Source organism: Lissotriton helveticus, chromosome 8 (genome assembly GCF_964261635.1).
Source record: "Lissotriton helveticus chromosome 8, aLisHel1.1, whole genome shotgun sequence".
NCBI lineage: Eukaryota > Metazoa > Chordata > Amphibia > Caudata > Salamandridae > Lissotriton > Lissotriton helveticus.
The window spans coordinates 1,058,521,730-1,058,547,036 of NC_136069.1; the positions used below are offsets into that span (position 1 = coordinate 1,058,521,730).

At 44.7% G+C, this 25,307-nt stretch overlaps 1 protein-coding gene across 1 annotated transcript in view; it reads right to left on the reverse strand.

The window, feature by feature from the left end:
• The window catches only part of CFAP47 (cilia and flagella associated protein 47), a 2,858,849-nt gene that overhangs the window by 2,252,207 nt on the left and 581,335 nt on the right, over positions 1–25,307 (reverse strand). Inside the window, exon 30 of the mRNA XM_078657910.1 lies at positions 19,735–19,947. Coding sequence (XP_078514036.1) covers positions 19,735–19,947 — 213 coding nt within the window. The remainder of the gene's footprint in view (positions 1–19,734; positions 19,948–25,307) is intronic.

Genomic DNA, 25,307 nt, shown 5'->3' on the forward strand with positions numbered 1-25,307 from the left:
ATGTCTCTCCTCACTGGACCATATGGGTCATTTATTCTGGCTGTGTGTATCGCGGGCACAGATCCTATACATGGGCAAGATGTTTTCTAGGCATGCCTGTAAATGGCTCACTGCCACTCCGGAAACATATACAGCAACTCCCATAATTATCTTTTTGCAATGCATGCTTGAACTGCTCCTCTGTTGCTTCTGTGTAGATTCCTTGGAAACTTAATCAGGCACAGTACTGAAATAATTTGAATTGCATGTGTTCTATAATCAGACCCCCCAGGATATAGCGGCATGGATTAGCAAATTTAGCGGCACAAAAATGGAAATTTAGCGGCACAAATATGGAAATTTAGCGGCAATTTAGCGGCATTTTATTTGGCCGTTTTTCCTACAACAAACACAGATATCTTGTTTTTTTAGTTATTTAACAACATGAAGCTATATATATTTGGTTTATTTACAATGTAGCCCTTATGCTTCTTATGGGGTGTAGTGCTAGATATATTTTATTTGGCGGGTGGGGATTAATGAATGCTTGTATCAGGTGATGTGTAGGCGAAATTAAGAACACCAGGGCGCATCAGGAATGCGAAGCCCCCTAACTGTAGAGAAGCCGCTCCCCAGGGGAGGTGTTTACAGCTCAGCAGAGTTAAAAACACTCAGCAGGGGCACAACACCCCCTGCATCAGGAGTGGCATGAGAAGTGGGGTCAGAAGTGCACTTCCAACCCCACTGCCAGGCAGGGAGCGGCTGCGAGGATATCTACCCCACATGCATCATCTTCCGAATGCCCCTCAAGTTATGCTCGCCACACACAGGAGGCAGAAACAAGGATAGCAGGGCTGAAATCGATATTGTGCTTCTCACCATCACAGCCTCAAGCCCTCCGGGCAGGAAACCCATCTGCACACCAAATCCACCTCATACTCAACAACCTGGAGACAGCACCTGGCGCTAGCATTTACTCACCTGGGTGGGAACAACCGAATTGTGGGGATGTGCGGTATACCCAAGGAAGAAAGTGTAAGTAAAAGTCTGGGCACCTAGAGAGCAGATGAGGGAGTTGTGGGTGGGATACATCAGGTGTGTTCGTCGCCCACTGACAAGACAGGGCTCGGGGCATTTTGCTGCATGTTTGCAGCTTCGTGGGCCGACATACATAGCTGCCAAGGTTTCAGATTGCATATGTGTGACATTTTCATAATTTTACTATAAATATGAGTGACATTCAACGACTATGAGTGACACTTTCTCGGGAGCAAAATCAAGCAATGACCACAAGGAAAACATATAAATATCAGAAATTACACCAATTTGAGCAACAAGAAACTTTAGGAATATCTTAAAACTGCTGTAAACCAATAGAAATGGAAGGGCAAAAACTAAATAAAAAGCAGTAACTCACAGCTAATTGTCATAAAATAGAGTTTTGAGAATAAGCGTGGCTCATATTCTTATGGGAAAACTGTCACTCAATAAAAGCTGCTCTTGCCCCAGCCCTCCATCATTCACCAGAGCTATCTTGACATTTGTGTTAGTTGCATGAAAACTCCTGGGCAAACGAAGAATGCAGCTCCACTAACGTTGGTTTTAACTTCATGTTATTTAAACGGATCTCATGATATATGTGCTTCTCTAATCACTGCAGCAAGGCTGACACAGAAAGTGTTTTTGGCCGGGACAGTCTGGGTGGGGGGGCAATGGGCTGCAGCTACAGTGTGGTGATAGGGGCCTGACGCGCCGGCCTGCAGGCCTGCTTGTGATTTGCCTTGTAACCTTCTGCAACAGGCCGTTTCAATTACGGTGCTCAGAAAAAGGCTTTTTATGTTTTCAACCGTTGCTGTCCGCCCGCTTTCAGATTCACCTTTACTCCCTTGCGCCATTAATTATTCAAGTCTAATGCCCCTAAATACGGTAAATAAATGTGCAGCCCAGCCCGTGGCCTTTAGCCCGTCCAGCGCACTTATTGAGCAGGCTCAACTGTAGATAACAGTCACGACCCTATGATGAATTAAAAAATATTATCCTAAAAGAATGATAAATACCTGTTCATGAGTGGCACGCACTCAGAGCAAGGCACCACTGTATGAAGGGCCAGCCGCCACGACTTCTCTGGCCCCAGAGTCCGATGCAGGGACCCGCGGGTGACATGAAAGCCAGCTGCCGCACACAGAGTCGGCTGGGTGAGGTCCGGCGGACTCGCTCGGTATGCTGCATGGTCACGAATCAGGGCACAACTACTAACAGTGTGACTGAGCGAGCAGCACGCAACTCTTTAGCTGCCTAACCTCGGAGTTAATCCCATGAACAGGATTACAACCAACAACCATTAGACCCCCAGGATATAGCGGCTTTTGTAAAAATGCCGCGATTTCTACTAAAGTGCCGATTTCGCGGGCACTTTGGTAAAAATCGCTGCATTTTTTTAAAAGTGCCGATTTCGCGGCAAATCGCGAAATCGCGATATCCTGGAGGGTCTGTATAATGCACACCTCTTTCCTCAATCACCCACCTGGTCACTGCAATCTAAGAAAAGAGCAACACTCCAACATCCATAATATGAAAACGCTTCTCACATAGGCCACACTGCAATTGAGCTATTCAAATAGGACAAGGGAACCCAAAGGAAATAGGTTTAGGGACCTTGGGTGTATAGTATTTTACTAAAGACAGTGGTCCCTAGGGACAAGAAGGTTTTTTCTTTAGATTAACATACGCTAAATAGACAATATGTTCTTTGTCCAGCCGGACAGCATTTATTCAAAATTAAGTATTTAAACAAAGGAATCATACAACAAATACAAGTGGGATGAGCCCTGCATCCAACTTAGGAACATACACGGGAAACATAAAAGGAAGGGGGCGGGAAAAAGTTTCAGGCAAGGCCTCTTGGGCCATGCCAGATGCGGCGAATGTATTGCATGTGATAACACCGTGGAGGGCAAAGATTTCACCTTCAACCACATTAAGGGGGTCATTAGGATGGCGGGCGGACTTTGCCCGTCCGCCATCCTCGTGGTAATAGAGACCGGCCGCCGTAAGGGCGGGGCTCCCATCACCAGCATTAGGATGCGCCCGCCACAGTGGCGGGCGCATCCCGCATTCCTACCATTGTGGCGGGCGGTGCACTCAGCACCGCCTGCCACAATGGCAGGAAAGCATGCTGTGCACTTCCATGCACAGCATGGCAGCCTCCGCCAGGCCGGCGGTGGCTAACGCCAGCCTGGCGGAGGCAATCTGCCCGACATCGTAATGGGCCCCTTAGTTTGAAAGGAGGTATTTCTTGAATTGTAACACTGCAAATGTTGTGTATGCCATTTTTTGTCCCTGTTCAAAAATATATGTGGGACAGACAACCCAAAAGGTCAGACTACGGATTGGACAGCACTGCAGCAGGATCTGCTGCAAGACTCCGAATGCACCGCTTGTGGACCACTTCATGGAACTTGGACATAGCGAATTGGATTTCACATGGACGATCATCAGCTTAATCAAACCTCCCCCAAGGGGTGCTGACATTAACCAATTGCTCAACAAGGAGGAACCAAAATGGATACTTAGAACTGATAGCATACACAATGGCCTTAATCGCATTTAGGATTGGACCTCACTACTATAACTGTACAAACCAACGGACCTCCACTGAACTGTACCCATACTGTATGTGCTCTCTCTTTTAAATACTTCACTTCACTTTAAATACTGCAAATATCTGGGTTTTATTATGCAACCAATGGACCCTCACTGAACTGTGCCCATATTGCATATGCTTTCTCATGTAATTTCGTCACTCTACTGCCAATATTGTACCTTTATCACTCATTTACTTTTTTGACCTTACACCAACATTGCACCACTGTACATAATATCTGGTTAATACATATTATCTGGTTTTCATAAGCCATACCACAGCTGTACTGTATTGCGCTATCTATCAATGCATGCAACTCCGTTACAAGATGGCCGCCGTCAATTTCCCCAGGCTGGCCTTGCCTGTAATCACGTCACGTGCTCACCCTCGCGGCTATACCACCGCAGCTCTCCCCTCTCTGACACACTCCCAGATCACCCAGACGTGAGTCCCAGGCACTCCACACCACTGGAATCAAGCTAGCCGGGCTGAAGAGAGGTGTTACCTCGAAACCGGGCCGGTCCTCAGATGCTTGTTTCCGTTCTGGGAAGGACATGGCTTTTGTAGTTCGGACTGGACTGTTCCCATGGGGCACAGGGTCAGCGCTGATTTGCATATCGCCATTGTCTAACCCAGGGTGGTGTGGAGTGGGAAAACGATGGATTTGGGCCCAGATCTTTGGACTGGGGTGAATGTGTGACATTGATCCACATTCTGTCCATCATTGTTGTGTTTGCAGTTACCGCTCTAAGTGTACTGGGGATGCTCAGACGTGAGTCCCAGGCACTCCACACCACTGGAATCAAGCTAGCCGGGCTGAAGAGAGGTGTTACCTCGAAACCGGGCCGGTCCTCGGATGCTTGTTTCCGTTCTGGGAAGGACATGGCTTTTGTAGTTCGGACTGGACTGTTCCCATGGGGCACAGGGTCAGCGCTGATTTGCATATCGCCATTGTCTAACCCAGGGTGGTGTGGAGTGGGAAAACGATGGATTTGGGCCCAGATCTTTGGACAGGGGTGAATGTGTGACATTGATCCACATTCTGTCCATCATTGTTGTGTTTGCAGTTACCGCTCTAAGTGTACTGGGGATGCTCAGACGTGAGTCCCAGGCACTCCACACCACTGGAATCAAGCTAGCCGGGCTGAAGAGAGGTGTTACCTCGAAACCGGGCCGGTCCTCGGATGCTTGTTTCCGTTCTGGGAAGGACATGGCTTTTGTATTTCGGACTGGACTGTTCCCATGGGGCACAGGGTCAGCGCTGATTTGCATATCGCCATTGTCTAACCCAGGGTGGTGTGGAGTGGGAAAATGATGGATTTGGGCCCAGATCTTTGGACTGGGGTGAATGTGTGACATTGATCCACATTCTGTCCATCATTGTTGTGTTTGCAGTTACCGCTCTAAGTGTACTGGGGATGCTCAGACGTGAGTCCCAGGCACTCCACACCACTGGAATCAAGCTAGCCGGGCTGAAGAGAGGTGTTACCTCGAAACCGGGCCGGTCCTCGGATGCTTGTTTCCGTTCTGGGAAGGACATGGCTTTTGTAGTTCGGACTGGACTGTTCCCATGGGGCACAGGGTCAGCGCTGATTTGCATATCGCCATTGTCTAACCCAGGGTGGTGTGGAGTGGGAAAACGATGGATTTGGGCCCAGATCTTTGGACTGGGGTGAATGTGTGACATTGATCCACATTCTGTCCATCATTGTTGTGTTTGCAGTTACCGCTCTAAGTGTACTGGGGATGCTCAGACTTGAGTCCCAGGCACTCCACTCCACTGGAATCAAGCTAGCCGGGCTGAAGAGAGTTGTTACCTCGAAACCGGGCCGGTCCTCGGATGCTTGTTTCCGTTCTGGGAAGGACATGGCTTTTGTAGTTCGGACTGGACTGTTCCCATGGGGCACAGGGTCAGCGCTGATTTGCATATCGCCATTGTCTAACCCAGGGTGGTGTGGAGTGGGAAAACGATGGATTTGGGCCCAGATCTTTGGACTGGGGTGAATGTGTGACATTGATCCACATTCTGTCCATCATTGTTGTGTTTGCAGTTACCGCTCTAAGTGTACTGGGGATGCTCAGACGTGAGTCCCAGGCACTCCACACCACTGGAATCAAGCTAGCCGGGCTGAAGAGAGGTGTTACCTCGAAACTGGGCCGGTCCTCGGATGCTTGTTTCCGTTCTGGGAAGGACATGGCTTTTGTAGTTCGGACTGGACTGTTCCCATGGGGCACAGGGTCAGCGCTGATTTGCATATCGCCATTGTCTAACCCAGGGTGGTGTGGAGTGGGAAAACGATGGATTTGGGCCCAGATCTTTGGACTGGGGTGAATGTGTGACATTGATCCACATTCTGTCCATCATTGTTGTGTTTGCAGTTACCGCTCTAAGTGTACTGGGGATGCTCAGACGTGAGTCCCAGGCACTCCACACCACTGGAATCAAGCTAGCCGGGCTGAAGAGAGGTGTTACCTCGAAACCGGGCCGGTCCTCGGATGCTTGTTTCCGTTCTGGGAAGGACATGGCTTTTGTAGTTCGGACTGGACTGTTCCCATGGGGCACAGGGTCAGCGCTGATTTGCATATCGCCATTGTCTAACCCAGGGTGGTGTGGAGTGGGAAAACGATGGATTTGGGCCCAGATCTTTGGACTGGGGTGAATGTGTGACATTGATCCACATTCTGTCCATCATTGTTGTGTTTGCAGTTACCGCTCTAAGTGTACTGGGGATGCTCAGACGTGAGTCCCAGGCACTCCACACCACTGGAATCAAGCTAGCCGGGCTGAAGAGAGGTGTTACCTCGAAACCGGGCCGGTCCTCGGATGCTTGTTTCCGTTCTGGGAAGGACATGGCTTTTGTAGTTCGGACTGGACTGTTCCCATGGGGCACAGGGTCAGCGCTGATTTGCATATCGCCATTGTCTAACCCAGGGTGGTGTGGAGTGGGAAAACGATGGATTTGGGCCCAGATCTTTGGACTGGGGTGAATGTGTGACATTGATCCACATTCTGTCCATCATTGTTGTGTTTGCAGTTACCGCTCTAAGTGTACTGGGGATGCTCAGACATGAGTCCCAGGCACTCCACACCACTGGAATCAAGCTAGCCGGGCTGAAGAGAGGTGTTACCTCGAAACCGGGCCGGTCCTCGGATGCTTGTTTCCGTTCTGGGAAGGACATGGCTTTTGTAGTTCGGACTGGACTGTTCCCATGGGGCACAGGGTCAGCGCTGATTTGCATATCGCCATTGTCTAACCCAGGGTGGTGTGGAGTGGGAAAACGATGGATTTGGGCCCAGATCTTTGGACTGGGGTGAATGTGTGACATTGATCCACATTCTGTCCATCATTGTTGTGTTTGCAGTTACCGCTCTAAGTGTACTGGGGATGCTCAGACGTGAGTCCCAGGCACTCCACACCACTGGAATCAAGCTAGCCGGGCTGAAGAGAGGTGTTACCTCGAAACCGGGCCGGTCCTCGGATGCTTGTTTCCGTTCTGGGAAGGACATGGCTTTTGTAGTTCGGACTGGACTGTTCCCATGGGGCACAGGGTCAGCGCTGATTTGCATATCGCCATTGTCTAACCCAGGGTGGTGTGGAGTGGGAAAACGATGGATTTGGGCCCAGATCTTTGGACTGGGGTGAATGTGTGACATTGATCCACATTCTGTCCATCATTGTTGTGTTTGCAGTTACCGCTCTAAGTGTACTGGGGATGCTCAGACTTGAGTCCCAGGCACTCCACACCACTGGAATCAAGCTAGCCGGGCTGAAGAGAGTTGTTACCTCGAAACCGGGCCGGTCCTCGGATGCTTGTTTCCGTTCTGGGAAGGACATGGCTTTTGTAGTTCGGACTGGACTGTTCCCATGGGGCACAGGGTCAGCGCTGATTTGCATATCGCCATTGTCTAACCCAGGGTGGTGTGGAGTGGGAAAACGATGGATTTGGGCCCAGATCTTTGGACTGGGGTGAATGTGTGACATTGATCCACATTCTGTCCATCATTGTTGTGTTTGCAGTTACCGCTCTAAGTGTACTGGGGATGCCCAGACGTGAGTCCCAGGCACTCCACACCACTGGAATCAAGCTAGCCGGGCTGAAGAGAGGTGTTATCTCGAAACCGGGCCGGTCCTCGGATGCTTGTTTCCGTTCTGGGAAGGACATGGCTTTTGTAGTTCGGACTGGACTGTTCCCATGGGGCACAGGGTCAGCGCTGATTTGCATATCGCCATTGTCTAACCCAGGGTGGTGTGGAGTGGGAAAACGATGGATTTGGGCACAGATCTTTGGACTGGGGTGAATGTGTGACATTGATCCACATTCTGTCCATCATTGTTGTGTTTGCAGTTACCGCATGGTCACTCTGAGGCACCAACGAATCGAGGCACCAACGAATCAGGGCACAACTACTAACAGTGTGACTGAGCGAGCAGCACGCAACTCTTTAGCTGCCTAACCTCGGAGTTAATCCCATGAACAGGATTACAACCAACAACCATTAGACCCCCAGGATATAGCGGCTTTTGTAAAAATGCCACGATTTCTACTAAAGTGCCGATTTCGCGGGCACTTTGGTAAAAATCGCTGCATTTTTTCAAAAGTGCCGATTTCGCGGCAAATCGCGAAATCGCGATATCCTGGAGGGTCTGTATAATGCACACCTCTTTCCTCAATCACCCACCTGGTCACTGCAATCTAAGAAAAGAGCAACACTCCAACATCCATAATATGAAAACGCTTCTCACATAGGCCACACTGCAATTGAGCTATTCAAATAGGACAAGGGAACCCAAAGGAAATAGGTTTAGGGACCTTGGGTGTATAGTATTTTACTAAAGACAGTGGTCCCTAGGGACAAGAAGGTTTTTTCTTTAGATTAACATACGCTAAATAGACAATATGTTCTTTGTCCAGCCGGACAGCATTTATTCAAAATTAAGTATTTAAACAAAGGAATCATACAACAAATACAAGTGGGATGAGACCTGCATCCAACTTAGGAACATACACGGGAAACATAAAAGGAAGGGGGCGGGAAAAAGTTTCAGGCAAGGCCTCTTGGGCCATGCTAGATGCGGCGAATGTATTGCATGTGATAATACCGTGGAGGGCAAAGATTTCACCTTCAACCACATTAAGGGGGTCATTAAGATGGCGGGCGGACTTTGCCCGTCCGACATCCTCGTGGTAATAGAGACCGGCCGCCGTAAGGGCGGGGCTCCCATCACCAGCATTAGGATGCGCCCGCCACAGTGGCGGGCGCATCCCGCATTCCTACCATTGTGGCGGGCGGTGCACTCAGCACCGCCTGCCACAATGGCAGGAAAGCATGCTGTGCACTTCCATGCACAGCATGGCAGCCTCCGCCAGGCCGGCGGTGGCTAACGCCAGCCTGGCGGAGGCAATCTGCCCGACATCGTAATGGGCCCCTTAGTTTGAAAGGAGGTATTTCTTGAATTGTAACACTGCAAATGTTGTGTATGCCATTTTTTGTCCCTGTTCAAAAATATATGTGGGACAGACAACCCAAAAGGTCAGACTACGGATTGGACAGCACTGCAGCAGGATCTGCTGCAAGACTCCGAATGCACCGCTTGTGGACCACTTCATGGAACTTGGACATAGCGAATTGGATTTCACATGGACGATCATCAGCTTAATCAAACCTCCCCCAAGGGGTGCTGATATTAACCAATTGCTCAACAAGGAGGAACCAAAATGGATACTTAGAACTGATAGCATACACAATGGCCTTAATCGCATTTAGGATTGGACCTCACTACTATAACTGTACAAACCAACGGACCTCCACTGAACTGTACCCATACTGTATGTGCTCTCTCTTTTAAATACTTCACTTCACTTTAAATACTGCAAATATCTGGTTTTTATTATGCAACCAATGGACCCTCACTGAACTGTGCCCATATTGCATATGCTTTCTCACGTAATTTCGTCACTCTACTGCCAATATTGTACCTTTATCACTCATTTACTTTTTTTGACCTTACACCAACATTGCACCACTGTACATAATATCTGGTTAATACATATTATCTGGTTTTCATAAGCCATACCACAGCTGTACTGTATTGCGCTATCTATCAATGCATGCAAATCTGTTACAAGATGGCCGCCGTCAATTTCCCCAGGCTGGCCTTGCCTGTAATCACGTCACGTGCTCACCCTCGCGGCTATACCACCGCAGCTCTCCCCTCTCTGACACACTCCCAGATCACCCGGTTGGAGCAGTTGTTCGAGTATTTACTCGGCGAGTAGTCAAACGCCCCTGTTACCGGCACCTTGTACTTAAAATGCCGACATAGTACTGACTGACCTTACTTTGGCCCCCAGGTTTACCTACACCGACCCTTATCAGGAAGCGGCAACCAACTTTTAATCACAAAGGAACTATTTACCCATTGCAGACCCCGGTTACTTTTCAAGGCACCTCGGTAAGATTTTCCCACACCCAGCCTTGGGTGCTTATCAGATACAAGCCGAACCTCCGCTCTAACTACGGGTCCTTGAATTGCAGGATCCCGAGTCAGATCTGTAAAACTCTACCCACCATAGTTGTGCCATTGTGCCCCTGCCATTGAGCCCCGGTCTACCTTTGGTAATTGTTAACCTTTTGGTTTTATTTATTAAATTGGGGACACTCCTCCTGTACTGCATGGCCATATAGCGATTTCTAGGCACCACCCGGTTCTAAATATTTTTGCCCTCGTTCGGTTTATCTTGACCGCTCGCGGCATTACCAGATTTTTAAATTACTAATACAAGGAGCTTTAGTAAAGCCAGAACAGCACCTCCCACTGCCGTAGTCACTATGTAATTAGGCTTCGTCTGCCAACACGCGCTTCGTGATCTGTGCCTGAATTGTAGTTTTGCTCACAAGTAACCATTACTGTTTATAATCTTCTTCTCTATTGAGGCACCAGGTATCACTCTTTCATATGCCCTTATTCTATTTCTCACTTGTTTTAACTTTAGCGCCTCAAACCAATCTTATGATTAGGCCTCAATCGTTATACAGGCAACTTGAAATGCACATGTATGAAATTGTCACCAATGCTTTCAACACTGCGCCGCATTCTTTCTATTTTCTCACAATAGTCACAGGTAAAATTGAAAAATATATGGTCTGCCTTTATATGCTCTAATTCAGTTTCACTTCTCCTCCCCTCCTTTTTTTTCCCCTTACTGTAATTTTGTACTTATTGCTACCCAGTAATTGACCTTATTTATTGATACTTTGTAATTGACAAACATGAATGACAATGTTTGCACAAAGGCATGTTTATTTTCACTGTCCTGAAGATGATCCCATTATTTTCCCCTAAGGGATCGAAACGTCGTCGACACTATATGTACCATATGTGTCTGATAGCTCTGGATTACAAAATGCAGTGGTAGTCCTCTGAAAATCAAGTCTAAATACTACTGTACATAGACTTTGTGCTCTTGCCTGAAACTTTTTCCCGCCCCCTTCCTTATATGTTTCCTGTGTATGTTCCTAAGTTGGATGCAGGTCTCGTCCCACTTGTATTTGTTGTTTGATTCCTTTGTTTAAATACTTAATTTTAAATAAATGCTGTTCGGTTGGACAAAGAACATATTGTCTATTTAGCGTATGTTAAGCTAAAGAAAAAACCTTCTTGTTCCTAGGGACCACTGGCTTTAGTAAAAAACACTGCAATTTAGCAACCTTCCAACCAAGCACTCTCTCCGCTGTATATCATGCTAGCAGACTGGTCATGCGCTTCAGTGCTTCATGCAGCGTACAAGCAAAATGCAGTCATTAGCTAAGCTGAGTTCAGGCCCTCATCTTGGGTGATGACTAGATCAGTGATGGCTGGAAAATGGTGGGGGCCTCTCCCACCAAACCCTAATAGGGCAATCACCGCTGTTATCTAATGACTATGCAACTTATTTCTATTGAGATACATTGCATTTCTTCTCAGTCGCGGCTGCTACCTATTAGCAGCAGTGGGGCGGGTGGGGCGAAGGGGCGGGGGAAAACAGGGAAAAAAATCACTTACCTCCCGGCCTGCTGGCTGGCCAACCGCCGCCACCTCTACTGTGTCCCGTTCCGTCCTCTTCCTGGCTTCTTGTGAGGAAGAAGTACGCACCAGGACTCCCATGCTCCCCGCAGCCAATCATAGCGCTGCAATGCAGCGTTGTGATTGGTCTGAGCGCCGTGACACAGCGCTCAGCCAGGGGCTGGAAGGGTGGGCATGTTCTCCATGCAGGCTGTAATGCAGCCTGCATGGAGAACAGGGAAGTGCACATGACTCAATCAACAAGAAACGGTGAGGGTACTACTAGGTATGCACTGAGACAATTGTTCACAAATATATCTTTTCAAAAAAGTATCATTAATGGTCAGGGCGCACATGACTGTTTTGGGCAGCCCAAAAGGGCCGACTAAACAGTTATTGTGCCCAGGAGTGTTCTACCATTCCACCCTTTCTCTGCAGCCCCACCCGCCCCCTCATGCATGCTGCGACAGCAGGATGACAAAATAAAATGATAATAACATTAAGTTATTATCATTTTATTTTTTCCTTTCTTTAGCTGCTTCCTGGCAGTGGGGCGCTGCTGGAGCCGCCACTGCTTCTTCTGGACATTCTCAAAACTGAACATTATCTAAACACTTGGAGACTCAAATTGGACACAAATGGTCTACAAGCTAGGGACTGCCTAAGAATTTAGTCAAGAGGAAATTTACTCTATAAAAGACCAACATTATTGATTTTTCGTTATTTTCCAAAACACTTAAATAGTGAGCTTTGTCCCCCCCTTTATTACCTATAGGATTATTTTCATCAGTAACCCTGGGGTTGCACATTTAAAAAAAATGTTTTACTGTCATTACTAGTAACTGAGCATAAGGTTTCAAAGGATAGGTTTTATAATTTTTCTTATCCCGGTGCCTCCTTTAAGGATCTGTTTCTTTTACATGGAGAGGCTATTGTGGATTAAAAAATAGAACAACACGATTGCCAAAACTGAGACAGCCTCCTACAAAGTCTTACTATAGCCCTCTATGAACAAAACATAAACATCTGCTTTTTAGTTACACCATCTAATGATTTATTCCACTTTTTTTGTTTTCATAAATTTTGCAAAAAAAAAATTCATTGTGCATAGTATTAATACAAGCTATATACAAACATATAATATGAACAATCAATACAAAAATGTACAATATTTATAACTGACACATTAAATCCAACTTCATACACACTACTCTCATACTTCACACACTCACACTACAAACAAGTCCCAATGTACACAACAATATATATCAACATAGGAATGAAACCTTTGCTTGCGTTTAAAGCGTTTAGCCTACCGACTCAGGATCATGCCACTTTTTTAAAGATCAGCCGACTCAGGATCATGCCACTTTTTTAAAGATCAACCGACTCAGGATCATGCCACTTTTTTAAAGATCAGCCGACTCAGGATCATGCCACTTTTTTAAAGATCAACCGACTCAGGATCATGTCACTTTTTTAAAGATCAACTATCTTTCATATTTCTCGAAAATTAATGTTTCTCATAACAGTCTCCAAAACTGCAATTAAACATGTAAGGTGGGAAAGCGAATACCTGTTTAACAAAGAGATGGAGTGGGCTTACGATATGTACCCTCCTATGCGTTTATTCTTCTAAAAGGTATGTGTTTACTGTACAATGCTATCTACTCTCTGTACAGGTCACTTAACTATATATTGAATTGAGTGTATGATTAAGACCAAATCAGGTCATAAAGACCAAAAATATAAAGACTGAACTAAACTTATCCCGATGAACGAATTTGTTTATTAAACCCATGCCATATTATGAGATTAAACCTTTTTTACTATGTTTTCTACTCCTGAGGTTAGCATACCACTATAGTATGATGTAGAAGGATGAACATATTCAAAGCTCACTGAGATATAAAGTGCCCACATTTAGAGAAAAGGCAGGTGCCCTTTTCTGTTGAAAATGTTCTCCCTTTCTAGGGTTGTGAAAATTAGTGTAATTAGTGTAATTGGCTTCTGTGTAATTACGTAAAATATTGTCAACATTAAGCAAAATGCAAATCCATAATTTGGCGCTATAGTTTCAAGACAGAGTGCAACTGTGCATCGGTTTTTGATACAAGGATGCACTTCGCGCTAAATGATAATGCGAAAAACACAATTGCTGCAAACAACAGCCACTCGGGTTCTGATTGTTCACATTGTTCACATGCTCTCATACTATAATTTTGCTATGAATGGCAGCGTAATCATGCAATGTAGCTTGATGGTATAATGTTGTGAATTTTATGTAGCAAGCGTAATGGGAAGTTGCAGAAATTAAAACACTACTCTGGATATTTACATGTCTATGCTATGCAGATCTATATACCTATACATACTATGCACTATGCAGATTACTTAAAACACATCCCATTTATATTTCTACCCCTAGCAAAGCTTCCTGTGCTCTAGACTCCTTTGTAATACTCAGGGCTGGCTGAAGATAAAGAGTCCTGTTTGAGGTCAGTTCCTGGGGCCCCTGAATATCTGGAACCACACACAACGGATTCTGTGGGCTTGATTTGCACAGGTAAAGTTTACCTATATACCCTACATGAATTGATCAGCTAACAGCAAACTTTCAAATAAACACTAACAAGAGCCTCTCAAAGTGAAACAAAGTTGTTCTGTATTGGTGTCACTCAGAAAAATAACATAGCCTAGTCAAGAGTGTGTACTGGTAATGCTGAGTATACAAATCTTATTGAAATTATACATATAAATCCTGGGTTGTCAAACATTAGTTAGCAGAGAATGTCCATCATGGACTTTTTGTCTTCATTTTGGGCAATCAATAAATAGCATCAGGAGTGTCATTCACAGTTCGACCTGGAAATGTTAGTCTGCGGATCTCATCAGGACACAAGCCGTCTGTCTATGAATCTGTCAAGTCAAAAAAGTCAACAAAAGGGTGCTTGGGATATTTGTCTGGGGTTACATCCTCTATAGTGTGCGTCACACTGACCATGTACCTTGTTCAATAATTTATTTAACCAGGGTATGAGCTTCTATTCACCAATGAAGGGGAGGAATCTGTCTTCAGATCAGACTTTCATTAACACTGAAAATTAATCAGGCAGGACACACAATTGGGAAATGGTGAAGCATATATAACCACCACCATACTGCATAACCACTAGTGTTGCTGAAAGGTACCTGAGATCCCGAGATACTGGGTGAGTAAAGGCCATGAGTTAGTAACCTACCTGTTTTAATGCAGCAGTATATGAGAGCACATAAAAGTTTCTCAGATCCCTGCAGTGTCCGAAAATTGACGATCATTTCAGCCTCCAGAATTAATTACCAGGGTGTCTGTATTGTGTAGCTTGCAATCTTTTGGTAGCGGCGGGGGCAGTACACAACCACTTTCTAGCGCCCACGCTGCACCCGCAGTACGTGCACTGTATGGTGCAGATGCTCGTCTAGATGTGGTGATACTGTTGTCAGAATGACACTGTCTGTTACTTCTGATTAGGTCATTAGGAGACATACCACAGTGAGGTTTAGAATTAACAACTCATGAACTTAGAACTGTCTCCTTATATAAGTGTTTTGCCAGTGTTTAATTTGAGCTGGTAAGTGGCGGCTGGGGGGGGGGGCGGGGGGGTTTGAAAAAAAAACCACTTCCCTTTAAAACGGCCGCCGTCTCTTTGCCGTGTTGCCGCTCTTCTTTGGTCCGAACCGGGAAGTACCCAGGCTCCCCATAGCAAATAACAACACTGCAATGCAGCATTGTGATTAGTTTGAGTGCCGTGGTTCGGCGCTCAGATGGTGATAGAGAACCTGTGCATTTTCCTCACCAGGCTGTGCATTAAAGCCTGGTGGGAAAGTGGCAAAGTGCACATGAGTGTTTGGCCGGCCCGAGACAGCCGGCCAAGCAGTCACGCACCTTTAGACGGTGCAATCAACTCCTCCCCCTTTGACCCCAGGCCCGTCCTCCTCAGCCACGTAGCACAGAATAATAAAATGATAATAACGAGGTTATTATCATTTTATTTTCTTTTTTCTCTGCTCTGTGAGCAGTAGGGCGACGCTCCTTCACCTTAGCGCAGGAGCTGACCCTGGAGCTAGTATGGCCCACGGTATTCATTTTTGGGGACTAGCACTTATGTAACCTCATCAGACGCTTTGAGAGCAAGAGAGGGAAAAACACACAAAGGAGTAAGGAGAAAGAAAAAGGGAGAAAGCAGGATCCTGCAAGAGTGAGTGATATAAAGGAGCAGAGAGTGTCTGCTAGGGGAGTAAAGAGGCATGAGGGTAATTCAAGACCAAGCAGCCTTGGTTTTTGGTGCCCTAACATTAAATAGCACAGGACATGAGCAGGTGAGGAGAGCTTTGGGTACCAGCACTCATTCCTTCACAAATTAAGCACTGTGTTTTGTTGAACTCACAGTCTGATACAAACACTAGTGACAGAAGTTGGTTATGTATGATCTATCGAGTACTGTTATGATTTAAGGTCTACTCACTCATATGAGACCGTTAAGAGTTATATAAACAAGCATAGACAGCTCTAAATCTAAAAAGCAAACTATTACCAGAGTCTGATTAGAGTAATTACCAATGATATATGTTGTATGTTAAATATAGAATATGTATATTGCTATTAACTCATTCATCGGATCCCACCCATCACCAATATTGTGGCCCATGTATGTGCTCTGATATAACGATGTATAAACACAGACAGTCTAATAAATCATGACCTTCACCCAGTAGTGTCTGGGGTATGAACCTTTTAGGGACACTAGTGGTAATGGTTGTATGTTCTTACAACGAACTCCGTTGTAACGCATGCCTTTACCACGCATGCGTTACAACGGAATGCTATTTTCACGCATATCCTTCTCCACGTATTTTTCCGTGGTGACGTCATACGTAGTAAATAAGAAACGGCCGTTTCCTTCCTCTAATACGCCGATTGCCTGCACAACTCGACTAATGGTTAGTGTTTTTTTTGGGGGGGAAGCCCCCACCCCCCTTTTTTTTAATTGTACCCTTTACCACACATGCCTTTACTACGTACCTTGTAGTAAACGTATGCGTGGTAAAGGCTTTCGTTGTAACCACGCATGCGTTGTAATGCATGCGTGGTTAAGGTTTTCGTTGAAACGGCCGCGTTGTAGTGGCCGTTTCCCAGTGGTAATGCAGTATAGTGCGGTTTATATATGCAACATCATTTACTACAGCATGTCTCATGCCGGATTACTTTTCACTGAAGCACTGTTGATGATGAAAGTCTGATCTGAAGGCAGACGCTTACCCTTCATCGGTGAAAAGAAACTCACTCCCTGGTTCAGTACATTATAGAACGAGGTACGTGCAGACTGAGACACATTCACTATATAGTCTGTAACCACAATCATACAGTGCCTGGACCCTCTTGCTTACTTCACAGATCCACTCAAATCCACTCATAGATCACAAATGTTCTGATGAGACCCGCAGACTAACTATTCCAGGTTGTTCTTTATTGATTGCTCATAAAATGGAGACAAAAACATCCATATGGACATTCTTTGTTAACTACTGTTTGACAACCTAGGATTTACAAGTGCAAATTCAAAAAGATTCACCAACTCACCATTTTGAGCACCCTCCCCTGTCTGCACTATTGTCTGTTATTTGACTGTGTTACACGAATACAGAACAGTTGTGCAGCCTGTTGACAGGCTCTTGGATACATTAATTTGAAGGTTTGCAAAGTGCCTGATTACTTCATGCACGGCATGTATTCACACTTTACCTGTGAAAATCAACCTTGGGAGATACCCGAGTAGGTAGAAAGAAGAATTAACAATCAAATGTGTTGACGCCTACTGCCTACGTGGGCAGAGATAAGTAATGAATTTCAAATTAATAATGTCTCATAGTGTTGTGTGAGCTTATTTTTATTGTTAAAAGACTATCAGTTAATTGATTACAAGATCTTAAAAACAAATGAGAGGGAAATCCTACAGTGTATATATTTACTGTTATTGAAGCCCACTTGGGCAAGGAGAAGCATTGATACTGAGAGTACACAACTTCTGTGAACTTTTGTAAACGTGTCATACATATTGTTAAAGGATAGATACATCAGTTAATCAAAATAGAAGATGATTACACTGCTGAGTTGTTTATTTTGTACTGCTACGGGACAGGAAACTCTTTTGAAAAAGAACTTCAGGGCATCAACAATGTGTGTGCCATAAGGTTTATCAATGCTGTTTACCAGTTCATCTATTACCTGAGTGTGGGATTATGGGATAGGTAGTCCCGTTCTGCTTGATTTCATTGTGTTCGGGTGGTTATACTCGTTTCCTATATGGCACTGTTATTATCTTGTATTTAACAGTATTGGTGTTAGCTATAGCAGTTTGCTATATAGCCACGTAACGGTGGCCTCACCAACAGTAGTCCACATGCTCTGAAATGTTTGGGGAAATGAGATGAGTTTTCCGTATTTTCCAGTTTACTATGCAGTTAGCAGCATGATTCTCATATGTATTGTACTAGTGCCACCGGAGGGGGTTTGCGCTATACTTTTTAAAGTTTGGTAACATAATAATGGTTGTTCCAACACAATGGATGCAATGGCTATACATCCCCAGTGCGATTTATTAATTTTACAAACTATGTATGTACAGGTGGTTCTAGTGGATTGCTGATGCACTTTGCACTTAATAGGCACATCGTAATGCATTGTGCGTTCTCTGAATACATCCTATTTTATGATCATGTTGTACTGTACTTTGAATATAACTTTATTTATTCATGTGTTTTAACACATCATATGAACTTATATGTTTTCTATGTCTATGATTGGGACACAGTATATATATTTTTTTTAAATGGCGCTTACTAGATTGAGAAAGGCTGCTGTGTCTGCCGAAACGCGTCTTTCCTTTCTGCTGGGTCGGAGGAGGTACTTTTAATAGAAAAGCCCTAACGCAGCAGTCCTCGTGTGCGTGCTCTCTTCCTTGTGAAGCAGGAGTTGTGTTGTGAGAGAGAGATATATATATATATATATATATATATATATATATATATATATATATATATATACACAACACAGTTATAAATAAACATCTAGTTACTGGCACAGTGTGGCCTGTGGCCACCTGGGGTGGAAACAAAGCATATTATGAACATCTGTAGCTGCCTTTAATGATGCTATAGGTTCAAACCTTTGGGTCTGCGACCCCAGGGTCTGGAGCCTTGCAGTTAAAAGGTATAAATGACCTGACGCTGCCACTAGTGGAAGTACAATGGAGTGCCCATTTCATTAGAGAGGATTTTGGAGTAAGAATAGTAGTGTGTGGTTGAGCAGGGTGTATTAGTGTATATAATTTGTTGATATCTGTCTCTACCATGCATAAATTACAGTAACCATGTCAAAATCAACTATTAAATGAAAAATGATTTAAGCAAATGTGGGTGATTTTTCAGCATGAACAATGAGATATGTGTAAGATTAAGCCCTAGTTTAATTTGTGCATACACCTAGCAAAGAGGACACATTTTTAAATTGTAAAGCCTCACGAGATTATGATGGTGCTGACAGTCATGGGTATGTATTTCATTGTATCTGTCAACATCTTTTAGGTGGCCTCCCCTTACGCACACTAAAGACGCTTCCTTAAAGTGGGAGCGCAAAAATGGGTATGAGGTTTGTTCACTTTGACCACACTGTCTTGTACAATTGGTGAACATTTCAAAAGGACGAGAAGGAAGTATGCCCTTTTGTTCACTGCTGACAATCCTACATAAGACACCTGAAGAAACGCTACACTGACACGACAAATGGGGAACCATCATTGACATACAGAGAGGCACTTGCACCTGGTTGCACCTGAAACTTCCTATTACCAAAATCCCTTGTCTAACCAGAAGATGCATTCTCCTGCTCATCATCCTAATGATCATTTGATCGCAACAAATTTCTTCGAAATTATCAATTTCTCCATTTGCACAACTAACAGAGTACTTTGCTGACCCACGTAGCTAATGACTTGCCCAAGTATTTCTGTCCTCTTTGTGCCTACTTACTTAAGGAAGGTGAGAAGAGTGCTGTGTTGCCAATGGAGCTGTAGAACCCTTTCGGTAGGGTCTGATGGCAGTGCTTGACTGGCTGTGATCCCTGGAAGCATTTGTCCGCTCAGGTAGAACAGCATGTCATACACGGTTTTTGTCTGTTTGCCAAGGTTGATCTGTTTGGTAACCTTTCGATCTGATTTAGACAGATGGATTTTACACAAGCCGCTAGGAACGAAAAAAGAGAAACATTATAATGGGCCAAATGTATAAAGGAGCTGAATGAATATGTACAAAGATGAAAAAGCATGAGAACACAAACTGAAAGAAAAGATAGAGAGACAGAAAATTATTTTTAATAGTACAGGACACAGTCAAGGTTACAACATAACAATGCATAATTTTATATGTGCGATAAGTTTTAAACAGTAATCCCTGAACTTAGAATTGACCTACAATTCGAAGGACAAACATCTAAGTTTCTCGAGAAATATCATTATTTTATATAAAGCACAAAACCGTAGCAGAACGCCTTCCTACTACATGTTATATTGCAACATGACTTTATGGGGCCTAGCACTACACTTTTGTTGGATGAAATTAATGTTATTTTACATTCCAGCTACAGGTGTGTACAAGTAGGAAGTCTGATAAAGTTATACACATTTTTCATGAAGATTACACGGCTTTACATAGGAAAAGTATGGTAAAAAAAATCCACACTACCCCCAAAAAAATATCGTTGTGGACAGTAAAGTTTCTAAAATTCACCATGGAAATTCACGTGGGTGCCAACCCTACGTTGATTTTGGCAGCCACTGTGGCCCTAACCTTGTGCAATGAACGCCCCCCAAGAAAAAGCCAGTCATTTTTTCATCAATGGCAGAACAGAGTTCGCAATGCGAGCCAGGGTTGTACATCGGATTGCGTGACTCAAGAGACTAACATGTAATCACCTTGTGTTCGCATAGGAAAAGTTGCCCACTTGGAGGCACGAGGACAGATATGTAGGATCTTCCAACAAATTGAGGAAGGATCAAAGACTGCTAAGGAAACTTGTTAATTTGTATTAACTCTGTGCGTGGACGTTCTCGAGCATGCACGTACCATTATGAACCTATATTATTTCTATCCAGTTAATATCTTCCAGTTTGAACATCAATGTGCTAAACTGTGCAAGGGAAAATAGATTAAGTTAATGCTTGTGCTATTGCCAGCTGGACGAAAATTAATTCTTTACTATATGGACATTCGAGTCCTATTTCAAAGAGATGAAACTGAATATTACGTTGTTAGAAATAGGGGCCTCTAGTAGGCAGTGGCTTGCACGCTGTCAAGTAGGAACCCTTCGTTCTAGTCAGGGTAAGGGGATTACACAGCTAAGATAACACTCTGCTCACCCCCTTGGTAGCTTGGCATAAGCAGTCAGACGTATCTCAGAGGCAATGTGTAAAGCACTTGTACATAAATACATAGTAACACAGTGAAAATACTACAAATGGACAACACACAGGTGTAGAAAAATAACTTATCTTTATCTAAGTAAAACAAGACCACAATGTCAAAAATCCAACATATATAAGCAAAGATATCGCTCTTAAAATGCTTGAAACAGTTCAGTCCATAAAAATCTATTGATGGGTCACTTTTAGCACAAAGCACCTGCGATGCTTTAAAATCAAATACGAAAGCAAGCACAAGGGAGGTGCGTATCGTAAAAACAAGTGATGCGTCGGTTCCTTACTCCCAGGGGAGGTGATGCATCGGTTCTTTACTGCCAGGGGAGGTGATGCATCGGTTACCTACTGCATCTCAGAGAAGGTTGATGCATCGGTTCCTTACTGCCAGGGGAGGTGATACGTCGGTTTCTTACTGCGAGGGGAGGTGATGCATGGATTTCCGGACATTTAGCCTGGGTTCCTTACTGCTGGGCAACGTCGATGGAGAACCTGACGCACAGGTGCGATGCATGGAAAATCCGGACGTGCTGGCGTCGCTGTGGCAACAGAGAAATAGGAGCTGCGTTGATTTTCCCCGCCGCGAGCAAGTGATGCGTCAAAATCTTCAGCTGCACACCAGGGCCTGCATCTTATAGTTTGAATCTCTTTATTCTTTTAACACCAAGAGATACATTGCAAGACGACTGTATATAAAACACTGACAGACGAATCCACCAGTCTTGGTTTGACTGAGCAACAAACAAGATCAAAATAAAGAACCCCCTTATACGTCCCTCCCCCCTCCCCCAAAAAAATGCTCAGGGTGCTTTAGTAACATCACATTTAAAGCCAACGATAAGATCATGAGGCAGTCTCATTACCAATGGGGGACAGTGCCGACTATCATAGGATGTGAAGGTACTTGGGGCAAGTTAGTTACCTGAATTTGTGTGTAAAGAGGGATATACGCAAGGACACCATATTTTCCCAAAACACGCTCTTTGATTGGAAAGAGAAAGGGTGATCCTCTCCTTACCCAGAATAAGCCAAAGGTGGTGAAGCTAGCCCAAGTGTGTGGGTAAATGTGCCATTCCCCAGTGTGACAGGATGTTCTGAAGTGCTGTGCCCAGGGCTAGGCAAATCTGCCTCCCCCATATGGCTTTCAGGGGGGAAGTGAGTGGGTTGGGTAACCCCTGGATTGTGTAAGAAAGAAATCAAGGGAGTTGTGTGTATAGGTGTTGGTCAATGTCTTTGAGCTCTTGTGACCAGTATGCCTGAATGCGCAGGCAATCCCACAGCAGATGTACCAGTGTCCCCCCCCCCCATCAGACCCCCTCTAACAAGTTGCACTTTTGGTTGGGTCGATCTTGTGCATGCTTACGGTGTCACTAACCAGTATGTGGCTACCTTCATGAATGTTTCGGTAAGGGCTGAATAGCAAGTGGTAGGGAGGGCCAAGTAATGTACATATTCCCACTCCTTACTGTTCAGATGTCTCCCCAGTTTTTTTCCCCAGCGAACCTGATTGGATTTATAGATATGCCTGGAGGGTTGGGAGAGGAGAGTGAGGAGAGTTGAGATCAGTGTCTGTCAGGTGTCTTAGAAACCAGCCATATTAGTATGGGGTGAGATGTCTCTGCATCGCCGTCTTGTTGTCAGGATTTAAAAGGCAATGACATTGCCAGTAGTTCAATTGCTCTGTCTCGAGTATCGTTATAATAAAAATGCCTACAAGGGAATTTATTCAAACTTAAATCACAGGTGACTGATCACTACCATTCATGAATAACTGATCACTCTGATTAATTTATTACCTGTTAGTTTTGTTTTTGTCTCATTATTTTAGACACAGTAATCAAAATACTGAAGGAAAAATGAAAAGCTACACGGGTATTGCTACGTTACACTGAATCTTGAAGATTCAGTGTAACGTAATTACTAAAAGTGGACTTCAGCACAAGTGGATTACATGAATAATTCATTTACTTCTAATCCATTTGTTTTTGATGATTTGTTCTCATTGTAACAGTACCCCATTTTTACAAATTTTTATAAAGTGATATCATTCAACAAATACAATACCCGTGTAGCTTTTCATTTTTCCTTCAGTATTTTGATTACTGTGCCTAAAATAATGAGACAAAAACAAAACTAACAGGTAATAAATTAATCAGAGTGATCAGTTATTCATGAATGGTAGTGATCAGTCACCTGTGATTTAAGTTTGAATAAATTCCCTTGTAGGCATTTTTATTATAACGATTTATAGCCCAAGCTCGCAAGGGTTTGTTGGGTCACCCACCCCCTCAAAACTGTCTCGAGTATAGCATAGTCCACGTGTAGTTGTGTGAACGGGATCACCCCTTCCTCATCCATCATATGTACCACCGAGCGGCAGTAGGACTGGCACCATCTGGAGTATGACCTGGGGTTATTGCCTTTTAGGAAGTCCGGGTTATCAAGCAGAGGCGTCAAGGTAGAGGGGAAGTGGAAGGCCTCCATTTGTCACTCTTATGGCCGGAGAGAGATGATTCCGGGGTCTCTGTGTTTTCTTCAGAAAGGGAATCTTTCAAAGGGAATTGCTGGCCCCACCCCATCCTGGAAGAGCCAGTGTCACTCTGACTCATATATGTTCCACTTGACTCGATACCTTAATTGGGTTGACTGAAAGTATAGTTGGAGGTTTGGTATCCCAAGTGCACCTGCACCTGGAAGTAAGTAGCTAACCTCTTTCTTCATTTGGGGTAGTTTCCCAGCCCAGACAAATTGGTGCAGTTTGGATTGTAATTTGGTAATCATACCTTTTGGGAGAGCTAGGGGAAGCATTTGAAAGAGATACAGGATTTTGGCAAAATGCTAATTTTAATGGCTGCAACTCTACCCACCCATGAAATCGTGTGCAATCCCCATCGGGCCAATTCAGCCTTAAGGTGACTGTATAAAGACTGATAGTTTAGGAGTGAGGTTGCCTGGACAGTTGAGGCAAGCTTGATCTCCAAATAAGGGACCATCAACTTTGCCCAATGAATAGGGTATTGTGCCACAAGGTGGGCTTTGAATGCATGTGGCATCAAAACGTTTAATGCTTGAGACTTGGTTATGTCAACTCGGAATTCTGAGGTGAGGCCCAATGTCTCTAACTCAATCGTGAATGCTGAGAAGGATGACGCCAGGTTGTCCAGCATTGCTAACACATCATTGGCGTACAGGCTGATCTTATGTTCTCCCCCCTGAAAGTGGTCCCAAAGATATTAGGATTGCCGTGAACTCCCTCGGCCAGAGCCTCCATGTAGAGGGCGAACAGCAGGGGGGACAGGGGGCACCCCAGCTGAGTCCACCAATTGATGGTAAAGGGAGCATAAATAAAGCCATTCACCCGGACCGAAGCTGTGGGACGATGATAACAGTGAGAACCCAAGACTGGATCCTCCCAGTTATCCCAAAGTGGGCCAGACTTGTTCCAGGAAAATCCAATGCACCCTGTCAAAGGCCTTCTTGGCATCAATAGCTACCAGTATATCTCTCCCGGGGTTCGTGAAGCCTTCTCTATGATATGCAGCACTCGCTTAGTGGTATTGCTGGTCTGGTGTTGGGAAATAAAGTCTGCCTGATCCGGGTCTATTATAGATGGCACACAGGGGCCCAATCTGGATGCCAAGATAGAAGTGAACAGTTTTAGGTCAACGTTCAATAAGGAGATTGGGCGGTATGAGCCGCATCATTGCCTATCTTTACCAGGCTTGGGGATGACCACCACTAGGCCCATCAACATTAAGGGAGTAATAGCTCCGTGGCCGAGAAGGAGTTGAAGAGCCATGTTAGGAGTGGGGCGAGGTCTTTACAGAATGTTGTATAGAATATGGATGGGAAGCTATCGAGACTGGAGAATTCAAAGTCTGTTGTCGAGAGATTGCTGAAATGACCTCTTCCACTCACCTGATCAAGCAAAGGCTAGTTGGTCGGATGTGAGGGGGGACGTGTGTGAATCGGCAAGGTATGAGGTAGCTTCTGCAAAGTCCAGATGTCGATCAGTATATAAGTCGGCATAGGAGTGTTTAAATGCATCTGCGATAGCGGCATCGTCTGTGCCCCTGTTGCGCCAAGGAGTGAGTTGACACCCATCTTCTGCTGCTAAGTGCGCAGCCTGTT